The sequence below is a fragment of the Daphnia pulex genome, chromosome 5 (assembly GCF_021134715.1).
Source record: "Daphnia pulex isolate KAP4 chromosome 5, ASM2113471v1".
NCBI lineage: Eukaryota > Metazoa > Arthropoda > Branchiopoda > Diplostraca > Daphniidae > Daphnia > Daphnia pulex.
The window spans coordinates 8330498-8346789 of record NC_060021.1 but is presented as its reverse complement, the minus strand read 5'-3'; the positions used below and the strand labels follow the sequence as shown (position 1 = coordinate 8346789).

At 38.9% G+C, this 16292-nt stretch overlaps 4 protein-coding genes and 1 long non-coding RNA gene across 7 annotated transcripts; 3 read left to right on the top strand and 2 right to left on the bottom strand.

The window, feature by feature from the left end:
- Positions 1–829: 829 nt before the first annotated feature.
- LOC124194197 (cholinesterase 1-like) lies at positions 830–3719 on the top strand. Its single transcript, XM_046588260.1, has 12 exons — positions 830–1066; positions 1139–1264; positions 1332–1482; positions 1550–1735; positions 1808–2004; positions 2088–2224; positions 2326–2366; positions 2430–2522; positions 2609–2712; positions 2818–2974; positions 3071–3203; positions 3333–3719. The coding sequence occupies exons 1-12, from the start codon at positions 869–871 to the stop codon at positions 3589–3591; spliced, it is 1782 nt and encodes a 593-aa protein (XP_046444216.1). The 5' UTR covers positions 830–868; the 3' UTR covers positions 3592–3719.
- A 398-nt stretch (positions 3720–4117) lies between these two features.
- LOC124194192 lies at positions 4118–8216 on the top strand. Its single transcript, XM_046588255.1, has 4 exons — positions 4118–4261; positions 4336–4425; positions 4486–6504; positions 6578–8216. The coding sequence occupies exons 2-4, from the start codon at positions 4338–4340 to the stop codon at positions 7879–7881; spliced, it is 3411 nt and encodes a 1136-aa protein (XP_046444211.1). The 5' UTR covers positions 4118–4261; positions 4336–4337; the 3' UTR covers positions 7882–8216.
- Positions 8217–8422: 206 nt separating this feature from the next.
- LOC124194194 (transmembrane protein 45B-like) lies at positions 8423–10111 on the bottom strand. Its single transcript, XM_046588259.1, has 6 exons — positions 9922–10111; positions 9690–9820; positions 9391–9471; positions 9173–9318; positions 8869–9095; positions 8423–8782 (listed from the first exon to the last, which is right to left on the bottom strand). The coding sequence occupies exons 1-6, from the start codon at positions 10002–10004 to the stop codon at positions 8563–8565; spliced, it is 888 nt and encodes a 295-aa protein (XP_046444215.1). The 5' UTR covers positions 10005–10111; the 3' UTR covers positions 8423–8562.
- Positions 10112–10395: 284 nt separating this feature from the next.
- On the bottom strand, positions 10396–14949 carry LOC124194193 (alpha-N-acetylglucosaminidase-like). 2 transcript variants are annotated; one of them, XM_046588256.1, is made up of 18 exons: positions 14815–14949; positions 14377–14537; positions 14129–14310; positions 13834–14052; positions 13727–13754; positions 13526–13659; positions 13372–13437; positions 13167–13230; positions 12929–13074; positions 12782–12866; positions 12567–12716; positions 12351–12493; positions 12210–12282; positions 11910–12002; positions 11346–11545; positions 11164–11284; positions 10824–11088; positions 10396–10740 (listed from the first exon to the last, which is right to left on the bottom strand). In XM_046588256.1, the coding sequence occupies exons 1-18, from the start codon at positions 14876–14878 to the stop codon at positions 10529–10531; spliced, it is 2406 nt and encodes an 801-aa protein (XP_046444212.1). In that variant the 5' UTR covers positions 14879–14949; the 3' UTR covers positions 10396–10528. The 2 variants fall into 2 exon arrangements, with proteins under 2 accessions (XP_046444212.1, XP_046444214.1); XM_046588258.1 differs by lacking the exon at positions 11910–12002 and adding an exon at positions 11681–11767.
- Positions 14823–16252, top strand: LOC124194196. Of its 2 annotated transcripts, XR_006874646.1 has the most exons (4): positions 14823–14962; positions 15358–15618; positions 15684–15776; positions 16144–16252. It is a non-coding gene; the product is annotated as an uncharacterized LOC124194196 (long non-coding RNA). The 2 variants fall into 2 exon arrangements; XR_006874645.1 differs by lacking the exon at positions 14823–14962 and having other exon boundaries at positions 14989–15618.
- Positions 16253–16292: the final 40 nt, after the last annotated feature.

Below are 16292 nucleotides of genomic sequence, written 5' to 3'. Positions count from 1 at the left end.
AACATATCTGTCTGGGATCGATAAAAGTCAGTTGATCATTTCCGCAGTTATTATCGCATCAATAAATAAGAAAATTCAACTACAGAAATTGTTTGAAGAAATGATATCTAAGATGTATACGTATATATTTTGTCGATTATTAAATTTTCAGCTAAGTAAAAACTAGTCCTTTGCGTGTACCAACATACGTATGGAAGGAACAGAATATAATTACGTTGTCTGCCTGATTTTCGTATAATTAGCAAATATCTGTCGGGAGGGCTTGTAACTGCCCGGCCGCCATTTTATTTGATATAGAAGCGCAAAACAAATTTCTCAAGGTTGAAATGTCCATGATTATTCTGATAAAATAGATTTAAATTTTGGCTTTTTTTGCTACAAATCGAAGCGGCAGAGAAAACATTTTTGACTGCTACACCATATCGCTGTGTCTGTGTTTGTTTACGCTACACGTCAAACTGTATCAGCTGAGAAAGGCGGATCAATCAAAATGTCCTGTCTATGAACGATAAAACAAACGTTGATGGTTTCTAAGCTGAATTATTACAAAATAAAGTCATGCTGTCAATATGGGCGCGCGCTGAGATATTTTTAAAATTCGCTTATACATTTGTGACAGAGTAAGTTTTTTTAGATTCCCATTTTTTATCGCTGACATTCATTTATTATTTATTAACTGTGAAAAACATCTTTATGTGTAAAAACTAAAAAATTGTCCACATCAAACAATAACATGTTTATTTGCGCAATCAGTCAAAATGGAAAACCCACTCGATATCAGTCAAACAGATATAGACTTATTATCTTCATATACAAAGGGATGAAAATAATAAACCAGTGTTAGACTGTAATAGTCAGCGCATAGAAAATGAAGTCATTCTTCGTTTCAATCGCGATTCTTTTGTTCAGCCATTATGCTCAAGTTTCGCCTCAAGTCATCCTTGAAGTGCCTGGCTATGGCGTTATAAACGGAACGATTGAAACTTCGACTTATACGGAACGCACTTTTTACGCATTCCGAAGCGTCTTTTACGCAGAAGAACCCACACCCGAGACCCGCTTTTTGGTGAGTACACATAAAAAAAATGACATTGACTCGGTATAGTTTGGCCTTAATACATTCCACACTTACAATTAGCCACCCATTCCAAAAGCACCCTATCCTATGGACGAGGTTCAGGATACTACAAGCAATAACGCAGGATGTCCTCAGGCAGGAATTGCCAATGAAGACTGTCTTTCTCTGAATGTTTTCTCGCCGCAAGTAAAAATTAATTCCATCAATAATTTTAATTTTTAAATTTTTAATCCTGGTTTAATTCTATATAAAGCTGCCCTCAGAGTCCACTACACCCCTTCCTGTTATGGTTTGGATCCACGGAGGAGGATTTTCACTTGGACAAGCTCTTGAATACTTGCCTAATAGATTCATGGAGCACGATATCGTTCTCGTTGCGATTCAATACCGCCTCGGTCCACTTGGTGTGAATAATTTTACTTTAATCTATCTTACTTATTCAAAGAATTCTTTGTCATTTTTCTTCCAAAGGATTCCTCTCCTTTGATACCGATGATGTTCCCGGTAATGCTGGCATATTTGATCAAATTGAGGCATTGCGTTGGGTCAACAAATACGTCGAGTATTTTGGAGGAGATCCCAGTCAAATCACAATCGCAGGAGAAAGTGCCGGAAGTGCTAGCGTTTCGCTACTTCTCTTGGCACCGCAAGCAAGAGGTAAAAAGCTTTTATTTTGTTTATATTGTATGCAAGGGCGTTATTTAGTTGTACTCCCCCCCCCCCCCCCAGGACTATTCCAGCGCGCTATTGGCGAAAGTGGGTCTGTTTTGGCTGAATGGGCACTTGATCGCGATGGAAGAGGGAAAGCAGCCTCTGTTAAGATTGCCGAAATCGCTGGATGTCCTGTAGAGCCTTATCAAGACTTACTCACATGTGTCCAAAATGTCGATGCCAAAGTACTGACACAGGCTTACTTGGACTACGCGGTTAGTTTTATAACTAGTAGTATTCAAACTGAACCACTAAATATTTAATGTGATTGTTTATTTTTTTAAATTCATTTTGTTAGTCAAACGACATGTTGAACGGTGGTCTAGGCTTTAGTGGTTCAAATCCGGTCATTCAGGTTGCCGGAGCTCAGCGGATCATCGAATCTGATCCGCATGAACTGTACAGTTCCGGAAATTTTGCAATCGTTCCAACTATGTAAACACTATCGTCTGTTTATCTTTTTACGCGAGCTTTCCATGTCATATATTACGCAAATAATACTTTCTTTACATCTCCCATTATTTGTAACATTATAGGTTAGGTGCAAACAAACAAGAGGGAACATTAGTGCTAGGAAGTAATGCTATTTTTTCAGTCTGGTTAGTTTTCCGTTGATTTTTAATGTTTTAATATTTTATAGTTTTACACAACAGCTACTTGGTACCAAATAATTTGACTGAAGACGAAGAATTTTTGGCAAATGACTTGGTTCCAACTCTTCTTACTGCCTTACGTAAATATTACCCTATGCCAATGTGCTCAGAATGATACTTCATCCGCTCAAATTAATACTCATAATATGTAACGGTACCAATGTAGATATTGATGACCCAACTGGAGAATTGGCTGCTCAACTGACCGAAAAATATTTGGGAACAGCCGAAATGGGAAATTTTACATCCATGACACCAGGATTAACGGACGTAGGGCTGATGAAATGTCTAATTATTATTTTTAAATTAAAATAATGTTGCCCCCCCCTCCCTAAATCATCGACGAGTCATCAAATCAAAATTCTTTTCTAATAGATGTGCAGCGTACTTTTCTTGAAAGGACCTACTTACGAAATGTCACAGCTTGTTTCTCAACACAATCCCAACGCATTTTTCTACTCTTTTGAGTACGAAGGAAGGAACTCGATTTTTAATTATATATTTGCCGTAAATCCTCCTCCTTTCCCCTCTGGTATATCACGAATATCTTATTTTATTTCTCAAAATAGTAAACGCTTGATATTTCCGGATCGAAATCATGCTGGTTTATTTACTTTCGTGATTTTAGGTGTGAGTCACGCTGACGAGATGATCTACCTCTTTATTTTCCCGTTTCCATCCGTCCCTCCCGGTCTCAATAGAACTGAGGAAGAGCTTTCCAAGAAGATGCTTCAAGTTTGGACGAATTTTGTTATTTATGGGCAAGTTACTTCACTTTCCTTATTTTCAAGTTAAGAAATTGTAGAGAAATTATCGATGTTACATGTTTTTTTTTTAATGATTTTGTTGATATTTGTTTTATTGAAATGTTTTGTTTTTCTCCGTTTTAGTGATCCAACTCCCGACGGCGTAACTCTTCTGGATGGCATTCCGAAATTTCTGCCCTACAACAGTGTCGATGAATTTTACACGGCGATTGATGATGTTTGGAGAAGTGAAGCAGACTACACGTTAACATACACCGTAACGGTGGACGAACTCAATCCTCCTGTTGCAGGACGCAATGAGGCTTCTAATAAAAGACGTTCTGGTCGTTTCCAACGTCCCCTCTCCACCAAAAACAATTACCGTTTTCTTGGCTACTACTGATAAACTAAAGCACTAAAAACTGTTGTGAGCTGAAACCTTTCAAATTCAATATGCTTCAATAAGATACAATTTGTGCTGTTTTCTATCATTGACAGTGATGATAAATATACATGCATTAAGCAATCGCATAAGGCATAAGTGTTTCTTTCATTTTAATCATAGTTCTGAGCTTTGTTATACGAACTAAACCATATAGTTATTAGAGTCAGAGTAGACAGTAGAGCAGCGTAGAACTTTTAGAAGTTACAATTTGAATTTACAAAGAAGAGTTAAATGGTTTAACACTTCTAGAACTTGCCGAGAATTGACAACGCTGGATATTTAAACGGCTCTATTCCACAAGAAATTGTTTTGCAATAAAAATAACATTCCTGGATTCAACCTTAAAAATCACTCAAAGAATGGTCAATATTATCTTACATTGAAAATTTGAAAAAAAAAAAAGTGAAATCTGCGTTGTCGAAGATGTGACCACTCCACCACTAGAGGAGCCCTGGAGAAGGCGCCATGCCGCCATTAAAATTTTTGATTTTAGGCTTTTAGCATTAGCAGTCGTCCTTGAGGCTTGAAGCCTTGAACTGGCTTGATAACGTTGCTCTTATTCTCTCTACCTATCTGACTTGACGAGTCACATGGGAAGAGATTTTAGACACTTTTAAATTGTTAAGAGGTATTACACAAATAATATTGATCAAAAAACCTACGTATATATTCACCGTATTAATTTATGTACATTTTTTAAAGGAATGGAGAAAATTAATCTTCCAACATTGGGGCGTTCAGTTGCCCTTGGAGATCTGTATGATTACTCTCGTGACAAAATCATCCCAAATGGTAATGTGAAATTCTTTAGATTTTCTATAAGTAACTGCATTAACATACAATATTATCTAGGGTTTTCATGTTCCATAAAATGCAAGGAAACAAACATGAGCCAAAATGGTCTAGTCAAGTCTTGTGTGAAGATTCTTATTGATCCATCAGAAGAAGAGAAATGGGCACACCTAAAACTGAAATCTCATCTTCAAGCCAGCATTTTGGCACAATTGGTTCCATCTGAAGAACTGTGGTGCTCCGAGTATTTATTTCAAAAACCTAGCTCAGAAAATCTACATGTGGCCTGTGTTACTGTTTTCCTGACTGCGTGCATCCGCCATGAGATCTGTGACCCAACAGATTTCATTGGCAGCGTAAAGATAAAGGAGGTCCAGTCACTTGATAGACCCACCCATGTTGTTTCAGAAATAGTTCATGGCTTTAATGCTTTATTTAACTTCGAGCTTCCAACTTCTTCAACTGAAGAGAAAATCTACGCTGAAAATCAGTTGTTTTTATGGGCCAAGAAAACGTTCTCCAACCTGAATGATGAAATTCACCTCGCAGATCAAGATTCATCTGATTTTTCTATTCTGACGAAATCATCTTGGTATCTCTGTACTGATCTAAAATGGGGTTGCTTTTCTCAAGACGACGACTTTTCCACTTGTCTCAGTGCTCTTCAGAAACTTCTTCGTTGCTGTGATAAAGCTTGTTATGTCCCAGTTAAAATGTCTCTTTGCTCACTAGAAAGCTTGAAAGTTTATGGACCACCGAATCGCGATTTAGAACCAGACTTGGTGTCGAAGCTTTTCTCGCTCAAGAGCATTCTTCTGCAAGTTCATTCACGGTGTCAATTCCTTCTAAAAGACTCATTCCTGCCTACGATTCCTCATCTATCGTTTCGCCTTAAAGAATTCCAGAAATGCATTCAAACCCTTAACAACTACATTTCTTGCACCTCATCTTCAACTTTGATTGGATATAGAAGATGTGGTATTTCGAAAGAAAGCGTGAAGAAAGTTTGCCGCGAAATCATTTACAATTTCTTTTTGGACGACGTGCTAATGGAATGGCTTGTCACTCGACAGCAAGAGCTATTTCTTCTTAAATCCCTGCTAGAAAACGTTGACATCCCATGGAAAGCTGAAGAACTGGTCATCGGAGACATCAAACCTGGACAACATGCGAAATCCTTTGTATTCAAAACGAAGCTAATTGACGATCCTGTGATATCTAAATTGAAGAAAAGCTTGTTTATGGACGAAAGTGAAGATCTTTGGACTACTTTTGAGATTTTAGAAGCAAATCAAAAAGATGTGGAAACTTTTCGAACCAAACTCAATTTGTTTTGTGAAAATGCTCCAAAGAGTTACTGCTATACAATATTGGTAGCCTCTAATAACCTTGAAGATGGAGCTATTCAAGACTTTAATCGGCCCTTTCTGTCGTCTTCGAATCAACGTGACTTCATTCCTTTAACATCCCCGGCGAAAAGTAGAAGTTTACTTGGTATCCCTCCGTTGTCTTTCCACGTTTCGCCGAAGCAGATTGGAGCCATTGCAAAAAATCGAAGTTTATCACTTTCTACTTACGAACACAACGACTGTGCTGATGCGTCCAAGATAAAAAACGTAATCACACTTGATGCTGAAACAATCCAAGGAAACGAAATAGGATCTTTTGGTTACATTGATCCAAAGAAATCGGCACTAAATTTAGCTCAAGAAATTGTCCGCGATTGCCGGTGTCTAAAAGAAGGCGATCCTGCTATTTATCTTCTGAAAGCCAACGAGAGGACTAGCCCCAATCAAGAATTTCGATGGTTTGACATTGGTAAACCCTCTAAAAAGAAAGAACGTGGTCACAAGGTTGTAGTCCTGTTGGGTGCTGCCGGTTGTGGTAAAAGTGCTGTCGTCAACGGAATGATAAATTACATCCTTGGTGTGGAATGGAGTGATCCATTCCGCTTCTGCGTTGTTAATGAAGCAATTCAAAATGAAAACCTCAGTCAGACAACTTCTGTCACTTCTTTTCACATTCACTACATGGAAGGGATGAAGATACCGTACGACTTTACTATCATCGATACACCCGGTAATACTGGTTAAATATTAAAGTGTGAACTGAGTGTTTATTTGATTTTGATTTTGTTTTCCTTTTCATACAGGTTATGGCGACATTCGAGGATTAGAACGTGACCGGGAGGTCACTCGAAACATTGGTCAATTTCTCTCGCATCCTGAGACGCTTGAAAAATTCGATTTTGTTAGTGCTGTTTGCTTCGTTGCATCATCGGCGGACTGCAGACTGACGCCCACACAGCAGTACATTTTGGAGTCAGTTTCTAACATCTTTGGAAGCGATGTCCGCAAAAACTTGAGGTTGCTAGTAACCTTCTCCAATGGCGTGAAACCTCCTGTTTTGCAGGCAATTCGTGAAGCCTGCATTTCTGGATTTCGTGACGAGCAGGACGTCCCTATCCCATATCACAAATTCAACAACTCGGCCCTCTATGCAACAAACGTTCCCAATCTTGATGATGCTGAAGATGCAATGAAATTTGATCAACTCTTCTGGGACCTAGGTCGCTCGAATTTCCAGTCTTTTTTTGAAAACCTATCAGTAATGCCCGACCACCATTTGGATGAAGTGGAACAGGAAGTTAACTCAAAAATTCGCCTCAAGAAGTTACTACATGATATTGAACTGCAATTGGATATCGCCTTTTGCAACATTGAAAACATCGAAAAATTCAAGCAGATGGTGACTCATTTTAGCAGTGAATTCGAAAGTTACAGGAACTACGAAATTGAAGTTGAAGAACCAGTTGTCATTAAAATCGCTTGCCGTGGATCAAAGTGGGCTTATAATTGCCGAAATTGTTCCTTTTCCTGCGAAAAATCCTTTTCTTCCAAGGACCGAAATAGAATTGAAGAACATCCTTCATTTCCACGACCCTGCTGCAACAAATTATGTTTGTGCCCAGGAAAAATGCACGGCTTCGACCAGTACGAGTTTCAGTGGGCGAAAGTGAAAGTCAAGAAAACACTTCAAGACATGAAAGAAACTTACGAAATCAAACAAGGTCGTAAATTGTCGATTGGAGAGCTGCTGGTGCAATGTCAACACGAACTTTATGAAGCCAAGTTGAAAGGGGTGTCGTTGTTAGAAGAATCTTTGGGGGCCTCGGGCTTGAACTCCAAGACAACAATTGTTTCCGATTACGTCAAAACGTTGAAGAGCCTTGCCCGAAGCTCGTCCAGGATTCAAACGTTCGACAATCTACTTCATTTAATAGTGTCGCAAAAGGATGTTCCGGAACTTGCTAGAGCGGATTCTTTGACGAATAACGGCCATTCTTCAGTCGGCAGCGAACATGATGAAGTAAGTTCTCGTGACAGTTCATTTCTAGATGTTAAGAAATGGGGTTTCCACTTGTTGCCGAAAATGTTTTCCAAGTCCAAATTTTAACTAAAAGCTGTTAAAATAATCAACAACTTTTTTTTTTAACTCGGAAGTTTATTTTCAAATCTCATTTTCTCTAAACTGTAAAACCACATCGTTATTGGTTTTTGAGAAAATACTCGAATTTCAAGTTTTAATTTTTTTAAAATGTGTTCTCCATTCTTATAATGTTAACCTTATTTTCGGTAAACGGTAGAACCAAATCGTTATGGGTTTTGAGAAAAATTCGGAATTGAAGTTTCATTTTTTTTTTACTACGTTCTTCATTGTAATAATGTCCTAACCTTTACATGTGTTTCCGTAACATATTGTAACCGAGAAATAAACCGCTTTTAATGGAAGTTTGATCGGGCGTTTATTTTTACTTTCCAACGGCGTGTGTCTGCAACACACGAGTATAATTACACACTAAATAAAATTACACTTTGCCTCATCAGCTATTATCATTCGACGCAATTCATGGGGAGGGCGACACTGCTCTTAAGTTATATAAGTGAATTAATCATGGAGAGAATGTGTTGATATATAAAATGCATTATTCATCATATTGACGATAAACCAAAACAGTTTATTATATAAAATTATTGATTGCAGCAGTAGGACAAATCGAGAGGGTGTAAAAAGAAAGTAATAGGTATTGCTGCTTGGGGTTCACAATGTTGACGATGACCCATATGCCACTGTTGATTAAACCTCATCTTCGCTTGTTTCGTCAAATGTTTGTCTCAAAGTAGAACCGTTTGAAATAATTGGTCGGGAACTTTGGCCGCCTTTCAAGCCATTCATACTAACCTTTTGATATTGGATATCGGTACGGTCGAAGTCGTCTGCGATGGTGCCCCTCTTGACAATTTTTCCAACCACAAGGACAATGACGAACATAGTGACTGCCACAATTGCGCAATGCCTGACGGTATTATTTAAAAAAAAAAGTATATTAGAGTTTGACTTAAGATATTAGACAGTAAATTATTTTTAGCCTTGACTACTTACCAGCTGAAAAGCATGGTTATAATCATCATTTGCTCGTGATCTTCCATATCCCATGGAGCCATACTACCTGGGGGATACAAGATGAACCCGATCTGATAGAACCACGTCCCTTGTAAAAATGTAAAATAGGTTCTAGCTAGGGCAACTGTTACGTTTTCCCGGTAACGAGCTTCAAGAGCCACGCACACCACGCACGCCATGATGACATAGAACAAATACATATGAACCTAAATTTATGAAATGAAATGTCTTCGTTATCGCTTATCGTGTTTGAGGAGTGTGTGCTTCACATTGACGAACGAACCATCACGTCCATGTGAGACCTGCCGTGAAGGTGGTTCCCAAATAAGAACCCTTCGATACTAAACGCAAGGAAAGCTGCAGCGTAGTCGAGACCCGGTGGCAGATCGACTTTGTAAAAATAGAGGACATCCACGACACCCGTAAAGCCTGTATAACAAAGTAACTTCATTTTTAGTATACTTTTCAACTGATTTTCTTGAAGAAGGAATTTTTGTTTACCAAAGAAAAGAAACATGGAAATATGTTGAGCGTTGCCCCAGTGTGTCCAATGGCCATTCTCAAATCCAGTCGCCGTTTCCCCTTGAAATGAATAAGAATATTCCAGATTTGTTACGTGATTCATACGAAAGGTTATGTAGCTATATTCATCTCACACGAGGTGAGGCATTATTCATCGTTGCCATAGATACCGCCTTTATCTCAGCACAATCACCATTGATAAAATCAACGCGTTGACCAAAATAAAGACGTTATCTCATTTTTAAACTTAATTTGTTGTGCATGTTGATGTTATATACCTGCTATTCCTATTGAAGTAGCCACAATTTTTAAGATGCCTTCGATGGGGACTCTCGGAAGACAAGAACTGAGATACATGGTACTGCTTCTGTATTCCTCTCCATGTCGTGAAATGCGAGATCGGTAATACCTGTACAGTAAATTTATTGGGAAAACAAAAAAAAATGGATAGAACATGAATAGATTTATTGGGAAATGTTCCAGAAACTACTACGAGATTTTGCGTCGTACCTTCGCGTTATAGAAATCAGCCACCAGACAGCGAACAGGATGAAAAAAGTGCCGGGAAGCATGTGGCCTAAAAGGGTGCCCATGATGACTAGACAATGTTAAATAGAGAATCACTCACGAGAAAGAATAATATCGACGCTTTACTCTTCAGGCGATCACTGGGCTAGTGCGCGGTGGACGCACGTCGTCACGTAGCGCACGCAAGCACCGGAGCTATAGAAAGAAAATGTGTTATCGAACAACCGCGAACTGATAAGTGATAACGTCAATCAACCACATCCCTTCTGTCGAGAAACAAAGCGTCTACATCAGCAAGATACACAAAGCAAAGTCGATATTTTACCCGGCAAAATTTCTCTAGGCTATTATATATTATTCATGGTCTATATTTGAACATCATGAGTCATGACTCAGTATCGGAGATAAATCCTTCAAGATGACATGTGCAAGTCATGAGAAACGGTACACTAGAAATCGAGGGGAAATTTTATTGTGACTATTGAATGTGATTCCGGATCGATACGTCAATACATACGTCAGGTACGTAAGCGTTTGATTGATTATAGGTAAAATTATTTTCTAAACAAAAAGTGTGTATGGTACGTAACTATTGAGCCGGGACGATTGGGGGAGTTTTGTTGGTAGTGGACAGTGGTTGCTTGCGTGGATGCTGCTTGATTTTGGCGGATTTAACTTTGTCGTCGGGCAGTGATTGACCACGCCACAATTTTCGAGCTTTCGTAGAGAGGCTTTGGCTGTCTTGTTGATAAATCTTCCTCCATTTATCGTAGAGCGTCATCACCTTCACTATGGGATCCCCTGTGTTTCATTTTGATGGAGAGTGGTTTGAGTATTATTCACCTAGTGATTTTATTTGCAATAGCATTAACTACCATTCTTACCTATTGGCACGTCTGGATAATGCTTGGTGCTCGTCGTGAAAGGTTCTTCTACCGCAGTAAAGACAAGAGATTCATAGGCCTTCTTATTGAATGCTCTATTCTCATCCAGGGACATTTGCATTTCTCTGATAAAAACCTCCCAGCGAGGTTTATAGTAATCGGCTACTACTCCGGCCCACTGCTTGGTGGCGTAATCTCGTATCTCTCCTCGCGGACCCCAGAGAGTGATTTGATTTCTAGCATTCCACTCGTACTGTAATTTTTCCTGTGGAATTTGCAGTAGCAAAGATTAAACGTGAACAACAATTCTTTTCGGGAGGTTATCCAATCACAAAAATACCCCTTCAGTCGTTCCCCAAGATTTGGCGTCAGCTATCCATTTGCCTAAAAGAAATTTTTTCCCAGTTTGGAGTAATTCGTCCAGATCTTGTAATAAATCAATCATTTTATAAGCGATCCCCCTGAAAAAAAAAATTAAAGTTCACGGACATTTGAAATAAAAGGACAAATATTAAAAGTTACTCTATGGCGGTCGAGTTCTTCTCTAGGTAAACCTCCAACAGTTTGCTGTATAAAAGATGAAAAATTTCCTGCATGGATTGTCTCGTCAAATCGACCATATCGTGACGGAAGTTGGAAGCGTTGGATAATAAGGGCTCGGTCATCAAACCGGAAATGAGGTGATCCCAGGCTAAAATAACTTCGTGAGGATTGTACCACACCTGTGAAAAATCAAAGACAATTATGCTTGGTACTGTTCATTAACGAGAAATATTTGTCTTTTTTTTTTCTCCAAGTGCAGAATAAGAACAGAGGAAGACAATTTGACAATGTTATAGAGCATCACGTCTACTTACAAACGGCAATTGCCAAAGTGCGGGTCGTGTGACTAACACATACTGTCCGCGAAAAGAACGACGGGAGGAATCATTGTAAACGCTATTCTGTTAGGTTGGAAGCGCGTGTGCACAATCCCACGTCAGTCAGTTATTGCAGCCAGAAATTTGGTTTTTATATTTCGAACACATAATAGGCGAAAAAGAGAAAGAAGAGAAGATAATTTGGTAGATTAAGATGAAACTTTACCGGGGGTGGTGGTTTGAAGACGAGGCTAGGTCGACGAGTGAGAACAATATATCTATAGCGAGCGACTTTGTTGGACGCGTTGTACACGCTTCGCTGTTTTCATATATCCCAAAGGCACCGTTGTTTGTTTAATTTCAATTGAAAATAATCAACTCGAAACTAACGCAACATTATCAGTTCAACGCTTTTTTAAAAAATTTCTTTTTTGACTTCGTTTTCTACTTCCGTCCACAGATTGGTACTTTTTGGTAGGCGGATAATGTTTCTTCAATAACAAAATTAAAATAAATAAAATCTTACCTGTAAGAACCGCCAAGCAGACATAACAGCTGTGTTGTTGATTCCGTACCTTCTCACCGTGTATTCGTCAAACCTTAACAGTAAATTCAATAAATATTTGAAAATGTAGCAAGGTGCGCGTCTCACTTGAAGAAATCTTACCACTGATTCAAGTTTGGCACTTTATCTCTCCAACCCATCTCAAGCATTTTATCATAAACGACGTAATTTTGGTCTATCCCCTCCATAGTCAGTCCCGTACCTACAATCGTCGAATTCGGGAAATTCCTAGCGTCAATGACGCGCTTCCGTATAAAAATGAAATGCCATTTTTTTTACAGTTATATTTTTAGATTAACTTCAAGAATAGATTTTTACCTGGGATATTATTTGAATAGCACCGTTGAGACCCAACGTTCCTCCAAAATTATGCAGCAGACAGAACACAAAAGGCTGCCCGTAAAAAGAATTGAGTCTGATGTATTGAGGATCCAGTTCAGCTTGAAGGTCTAAAATCAGCATACGGCCCTTTAGAAAGTAAACACGGTATTATATTCGTTTAATCTTACAACGAAGAACAATCAAAACGTTACCTGGGGAACAGAAGTTAGTAAAGCCTTTGACAAATCAGCTGTCCAATACTCCGCATCACTTTTAAAAAGCCAACCTTGCATCAACCTTATTCCATTAAAAAAAAGGTTATACAATGCCTTTTAAATAAATGTATGTGAAGTAACAACCAAATGGCGTCAGGGTCCGCTGTTGTCATGGCGTTGAAAACGGCGGTTCCGACAGATGATACAAAGACGGGATCTGCCTGCGTGGGTCGCACTTCATTGAAAACATCGCAATTGTATATGTGATCCGAGCCAAATTCCAAAGCCATCTATACGTTGTTTATTTTAAAATACAAAGTAGAATGTAGAATTTGTCAGCGCCCAGAAACCCAAATTTACCCGTGACTTTTGGGTGGCCTACCTCTTTAATAAACCGTGATCCGATTTCAGTAAACAGCGGTTCGGTTGGTTGAAGGAATAAGGGACTGTAAAAATAACAAAAAAGTCTTGATGTAAGTTAGAAACAAGGCAAACAATTTGAACTTTCTCGTTAAACATAAACATAATGAACATAGTGTATAGTAAACAGTCGTGGCGACGATGCGTTCGAGTGTTGAGGAACTCACCAACAATACTGGTCTTGGAAGTTTAACCATGAAGTCAGATGTGTGTAACTCGCGTTAGGATAAACTCTATGGGCGAAATTAATAAATGTCTTACAATGAAAAAATTCAGCAACAGGAAAGACGCTTTTCAGTTCAATTTTGTGGATTACAATACCTTTCCATGGCCCTTGGGACATGCCCAGCAAAAGCTGGAAGGACAGGAGTCATCCCAAAGGAACGCATTCGCTCCAGTATCTTGTGTTGAAGGATAAGAGTCGCCTGTTGCCAGTTGTCGCTTAACGGGCCACCCTGTAACAAGAAAAATAGCTAAATGTTGTCCAATCATTATGTAATAAAGGAAAATGTTTAAATTTACCCAAGCGCGAAAATTTCCCATTCTTTGCCTGGAAAATCAGATTAATTTTTAAAATTGTGTAAGGCAAGCTACCTAACTTAAAATTGTGGTGCAAAACAAAATACTACCAGGCAAAGAAGGCTGGGCCTGCAAAGTGTTCATCAAGGTCTTCCTGTTTGAGACCCAATCCCAAGTAGACGCGCTGCCAAATGATCTCTTGTCCGGTAAAAGCTAAGGGCAAATTGATCCCGTTCATTGCCATCCAATCAATTTCACGCTCCCATCGCGGCCACTTCCACCAAGCGAAACTATAACTGGAAGTGCATGTGTTCTGATAGTAGCGGAATCTGCATACATTTTGTATTTTAAAAAGAAATCGTCATTAGATTGGTGATTATTTTGAGTTGTTGGATTTAATTTTACTTGTCAAGAGAAGTGATTCGCACTGAAATTTCTGGTAAAATGGCGGGTAAGTCCAATTGATCTGCATCCCACGAAACTTGACAATGACATAATTGAGTCAAATAATAATGGAATCCCCAGGCAGCCATCACACCAGTGGATCCTTGAAGGAACACCGTAGTGTTTTCTGGCGTTTTGATAACCTGTAAGTAAGATAATTTTTTTTTTTTTACATTTTACTCTAAAGCCAAAAGAACTTGAATCTTTACTTGAAAGTATCCATTTTCGTCTTCGAGCAAGCCAGGCTCAACTTTGACATCAAATTCACTTGCACGTTCGGGAAGCAGGCGTTCAATTAGGTCTCTGACGGCTTGTGCTTGGATATCCACGGAAGTTTGGGTACGGATGTTATCTAGTGATCCGCCGAGACCTCCATACAACATTTGAAATACAAAAGTTAATCCCGAATTTTGTGAGGTAGGTGTAGGTTTTTAGGAAGCCGCCCAAACCCAGTAAACAGATGTAATCTAATCAGTAAAATTCAATTTCGGTTATCGACTCTGCTTCCCCCCCCCTTTTTTTAGTCAAGCGCACTATCGCCAAAGATAAGAGTAGCTAGCACTTTCAGTGCTTTTTGCTTTTCCACATGTAGAATTTTGACACCGAGTTTACTTTATGGGAGAGATGTTACTTAGTAAATTTCTTACCTCCTTGACAAATGGAAAAAATCAGCACAAGAATAAGATGCGAAGAGTTGCCAACGTTCGCCATACCCTCGAAGAGCTATATGTGGACGTCTCTTCACCAACAGCATCTAACTTCAACTGAGTCCACGCAACCACTGGCCTTGAAACGGTATCGGTTGTTGTTTTGACTGTGTACACAGCAGTCCTCAAAAGCTAAACCAACAAGTTGCGAGCGGATGTTCAAGCTAATTTCTTTATCGAGACATATTTGCTTGTTGCTTCAAGAGAGAAGAGTTCCCTTATTAGTAGGAAGATCATATGTCTCTGATAGATTGCAACGTTTTTATTTTTCGTATCTCTCACTTGGGTTTCTGCCCAATAACCTCTTGCAATCGCATTTTTTTTTTTATGTTTGAAAATTTCTTCCCTTTTTCTTTTCTTTGATTTTGGCGGGTTTCTTTGATATCTTACAGCGGCCGATTTGTGTCGTCTGCTCTCGTTATGTTTCACAGTTTCGAAAAAGCAAAAAGAGACGAAGGTTCAGTCAGATACTTTTTATTATAGAAAACTGAACGGATTGGAAACGTGTAGGCAACATGGCTGCAACTTGCAACAGATATAGAAGAACAAAATAAAATTTGATCGTCGTGTGAACTTTGTTGTATAGTGATTTCTCATGCTCTCCATTCCATCAGGTCAGGTACTAAATGAAACTAAGAATACAAATGGAATGATATCAGGAGCTTATACAAACGAGCAGGAGCCTGTTCCAAATTTGTGAAATGTTGGTGCCCGAGCCCGACTACAGTGACTAGCATTTATCATGTATGCTCGTTGCCAATGCATGGTAGAGTTTGTTTGCTTACATTCTAACTTTTACCTTTGTGCAGATTTCAGGCCTGGAGCCAGCCATCGTAACCACAAGATGTACAAGTTTTGATACTGACCCGTCATCATCCAACAATCTCAACATCATCAATTGGGTAATGATTTTTGTTATTTTTATTAACCTGTGACCTGCCGTATATTTCAATGTACCTGAAACTTGCATAAATGGGTATTACCTGTAAACCTTAAGTAATCCTGTTTATTAACAATAATGGGTTACCCAATGTCCTCTTTATAACTTTTCCTTACTTGTTGTCTCTGCATTATTTTTTTCGTAACCCATTTTTTTGTTTTTGTTAGGATAAGCAGATCCTAGTTTAATTGGAAAAACTCTTTCCTCATGTACATGTGAATGTGTGTGTATATTCACCCTTTTCCTTTCCTGCTTGGCGTCTAGGGATTATTTATCCCCTTGTCGATGGCGTTTTGTTTGCACTAAATGTAACCTTTTTCTCTATGCAGATTTGAGACCTGAGCCTGAGCCAGCCATCATAACAGCAAAGTGTTGCTTGTGCTGGATCTCCTGTCATAGTGTCATCAACAGCAAAATAATCATAGGATAACCGTTTAGGTAATCATTTTTGTTACTTTTATTAACCTGGATATGTGAC

Coding starts and splice junctions, on each gene's coding strand:
- LOC124194194 (XM_046588259.1), bottom strand. CDS start 10,004: ATGGGCACCCTTTTAGGCCACATGCTTCCCGGCACTTTTTTCATCCTG. Junction 9,472..9,689: donor TACTTCAATAGGAATAGCAG/GTATATAACATC, acceptor ATTCATTTCAAG/GGGAAACGGCGACTGGATTT. Junction 9,319..9,390: donor TTCCATGTTTCTTTTCTTTG/GTAAACAAAAAT, acceptor TTTGTTATACAG/GCTTTACGGGTGTCGTGGAT.
- LOC124194192 (XM_046588255.1), top strand. CDS start 4,338: ATGGAGAAAATTAATCTTCCAACATTGGGGCGTTCAGTTGCCCTTGGA. Junction 4,426..4,485: donor TGACAAAATCATCCCAAATG/GTAATGTGAAAT, acceptor AATATTATCTAG/GGTTTTCATGTTCCATAAAA. Junction 6,505..6,577: donor TACTATCATCGATACACCCG/GTAATACTGGTT, acceptor CTTTTCATACAG/GTTATGGCGACATTCGAGGA.
- LOC124194193 (XM_046588256.1), bottom strand. CDS start 14,878: ATGGCGAACGTTGGCAACTCTTCGCATCTTATTCTTGTGCTGATTTTT. Junction 14,538..14,814: donor TTTTTCCATTTGTCAAGGAG/GTAAGAAATTTA, acceptor TGTTGTATGGAG/GTCTCGGCGGATCACTAGAT. Junction 11,546..11,909: donor TCTTCAAACCACCACCCCCG/GTAAAGTTTCAT, acceptor GATTTTTCACAG/GTGTGGTACAATCCTCACGA.
- LOC124194197 (XM_046588260.1), top strand. CDS start 869: ATGAAGTCATTCTTCGTTTCAATCGCGATTCTTTTGTTCAGCCATTAT. Junction 2,523..2,608: donor AACTCTTCTTACTGCCTTAC/GTAAATATTACC, acceptor GTACCAATGTAG/ATATTGATGACCCAACTGGA. Junction 2,975..3,070: donor TCCTCCTCCTTTCCCCTCTG/GTATATCACGAA, acceptor TCGTGATTTTAG/GTGTGAGTCACGCTGACGAG.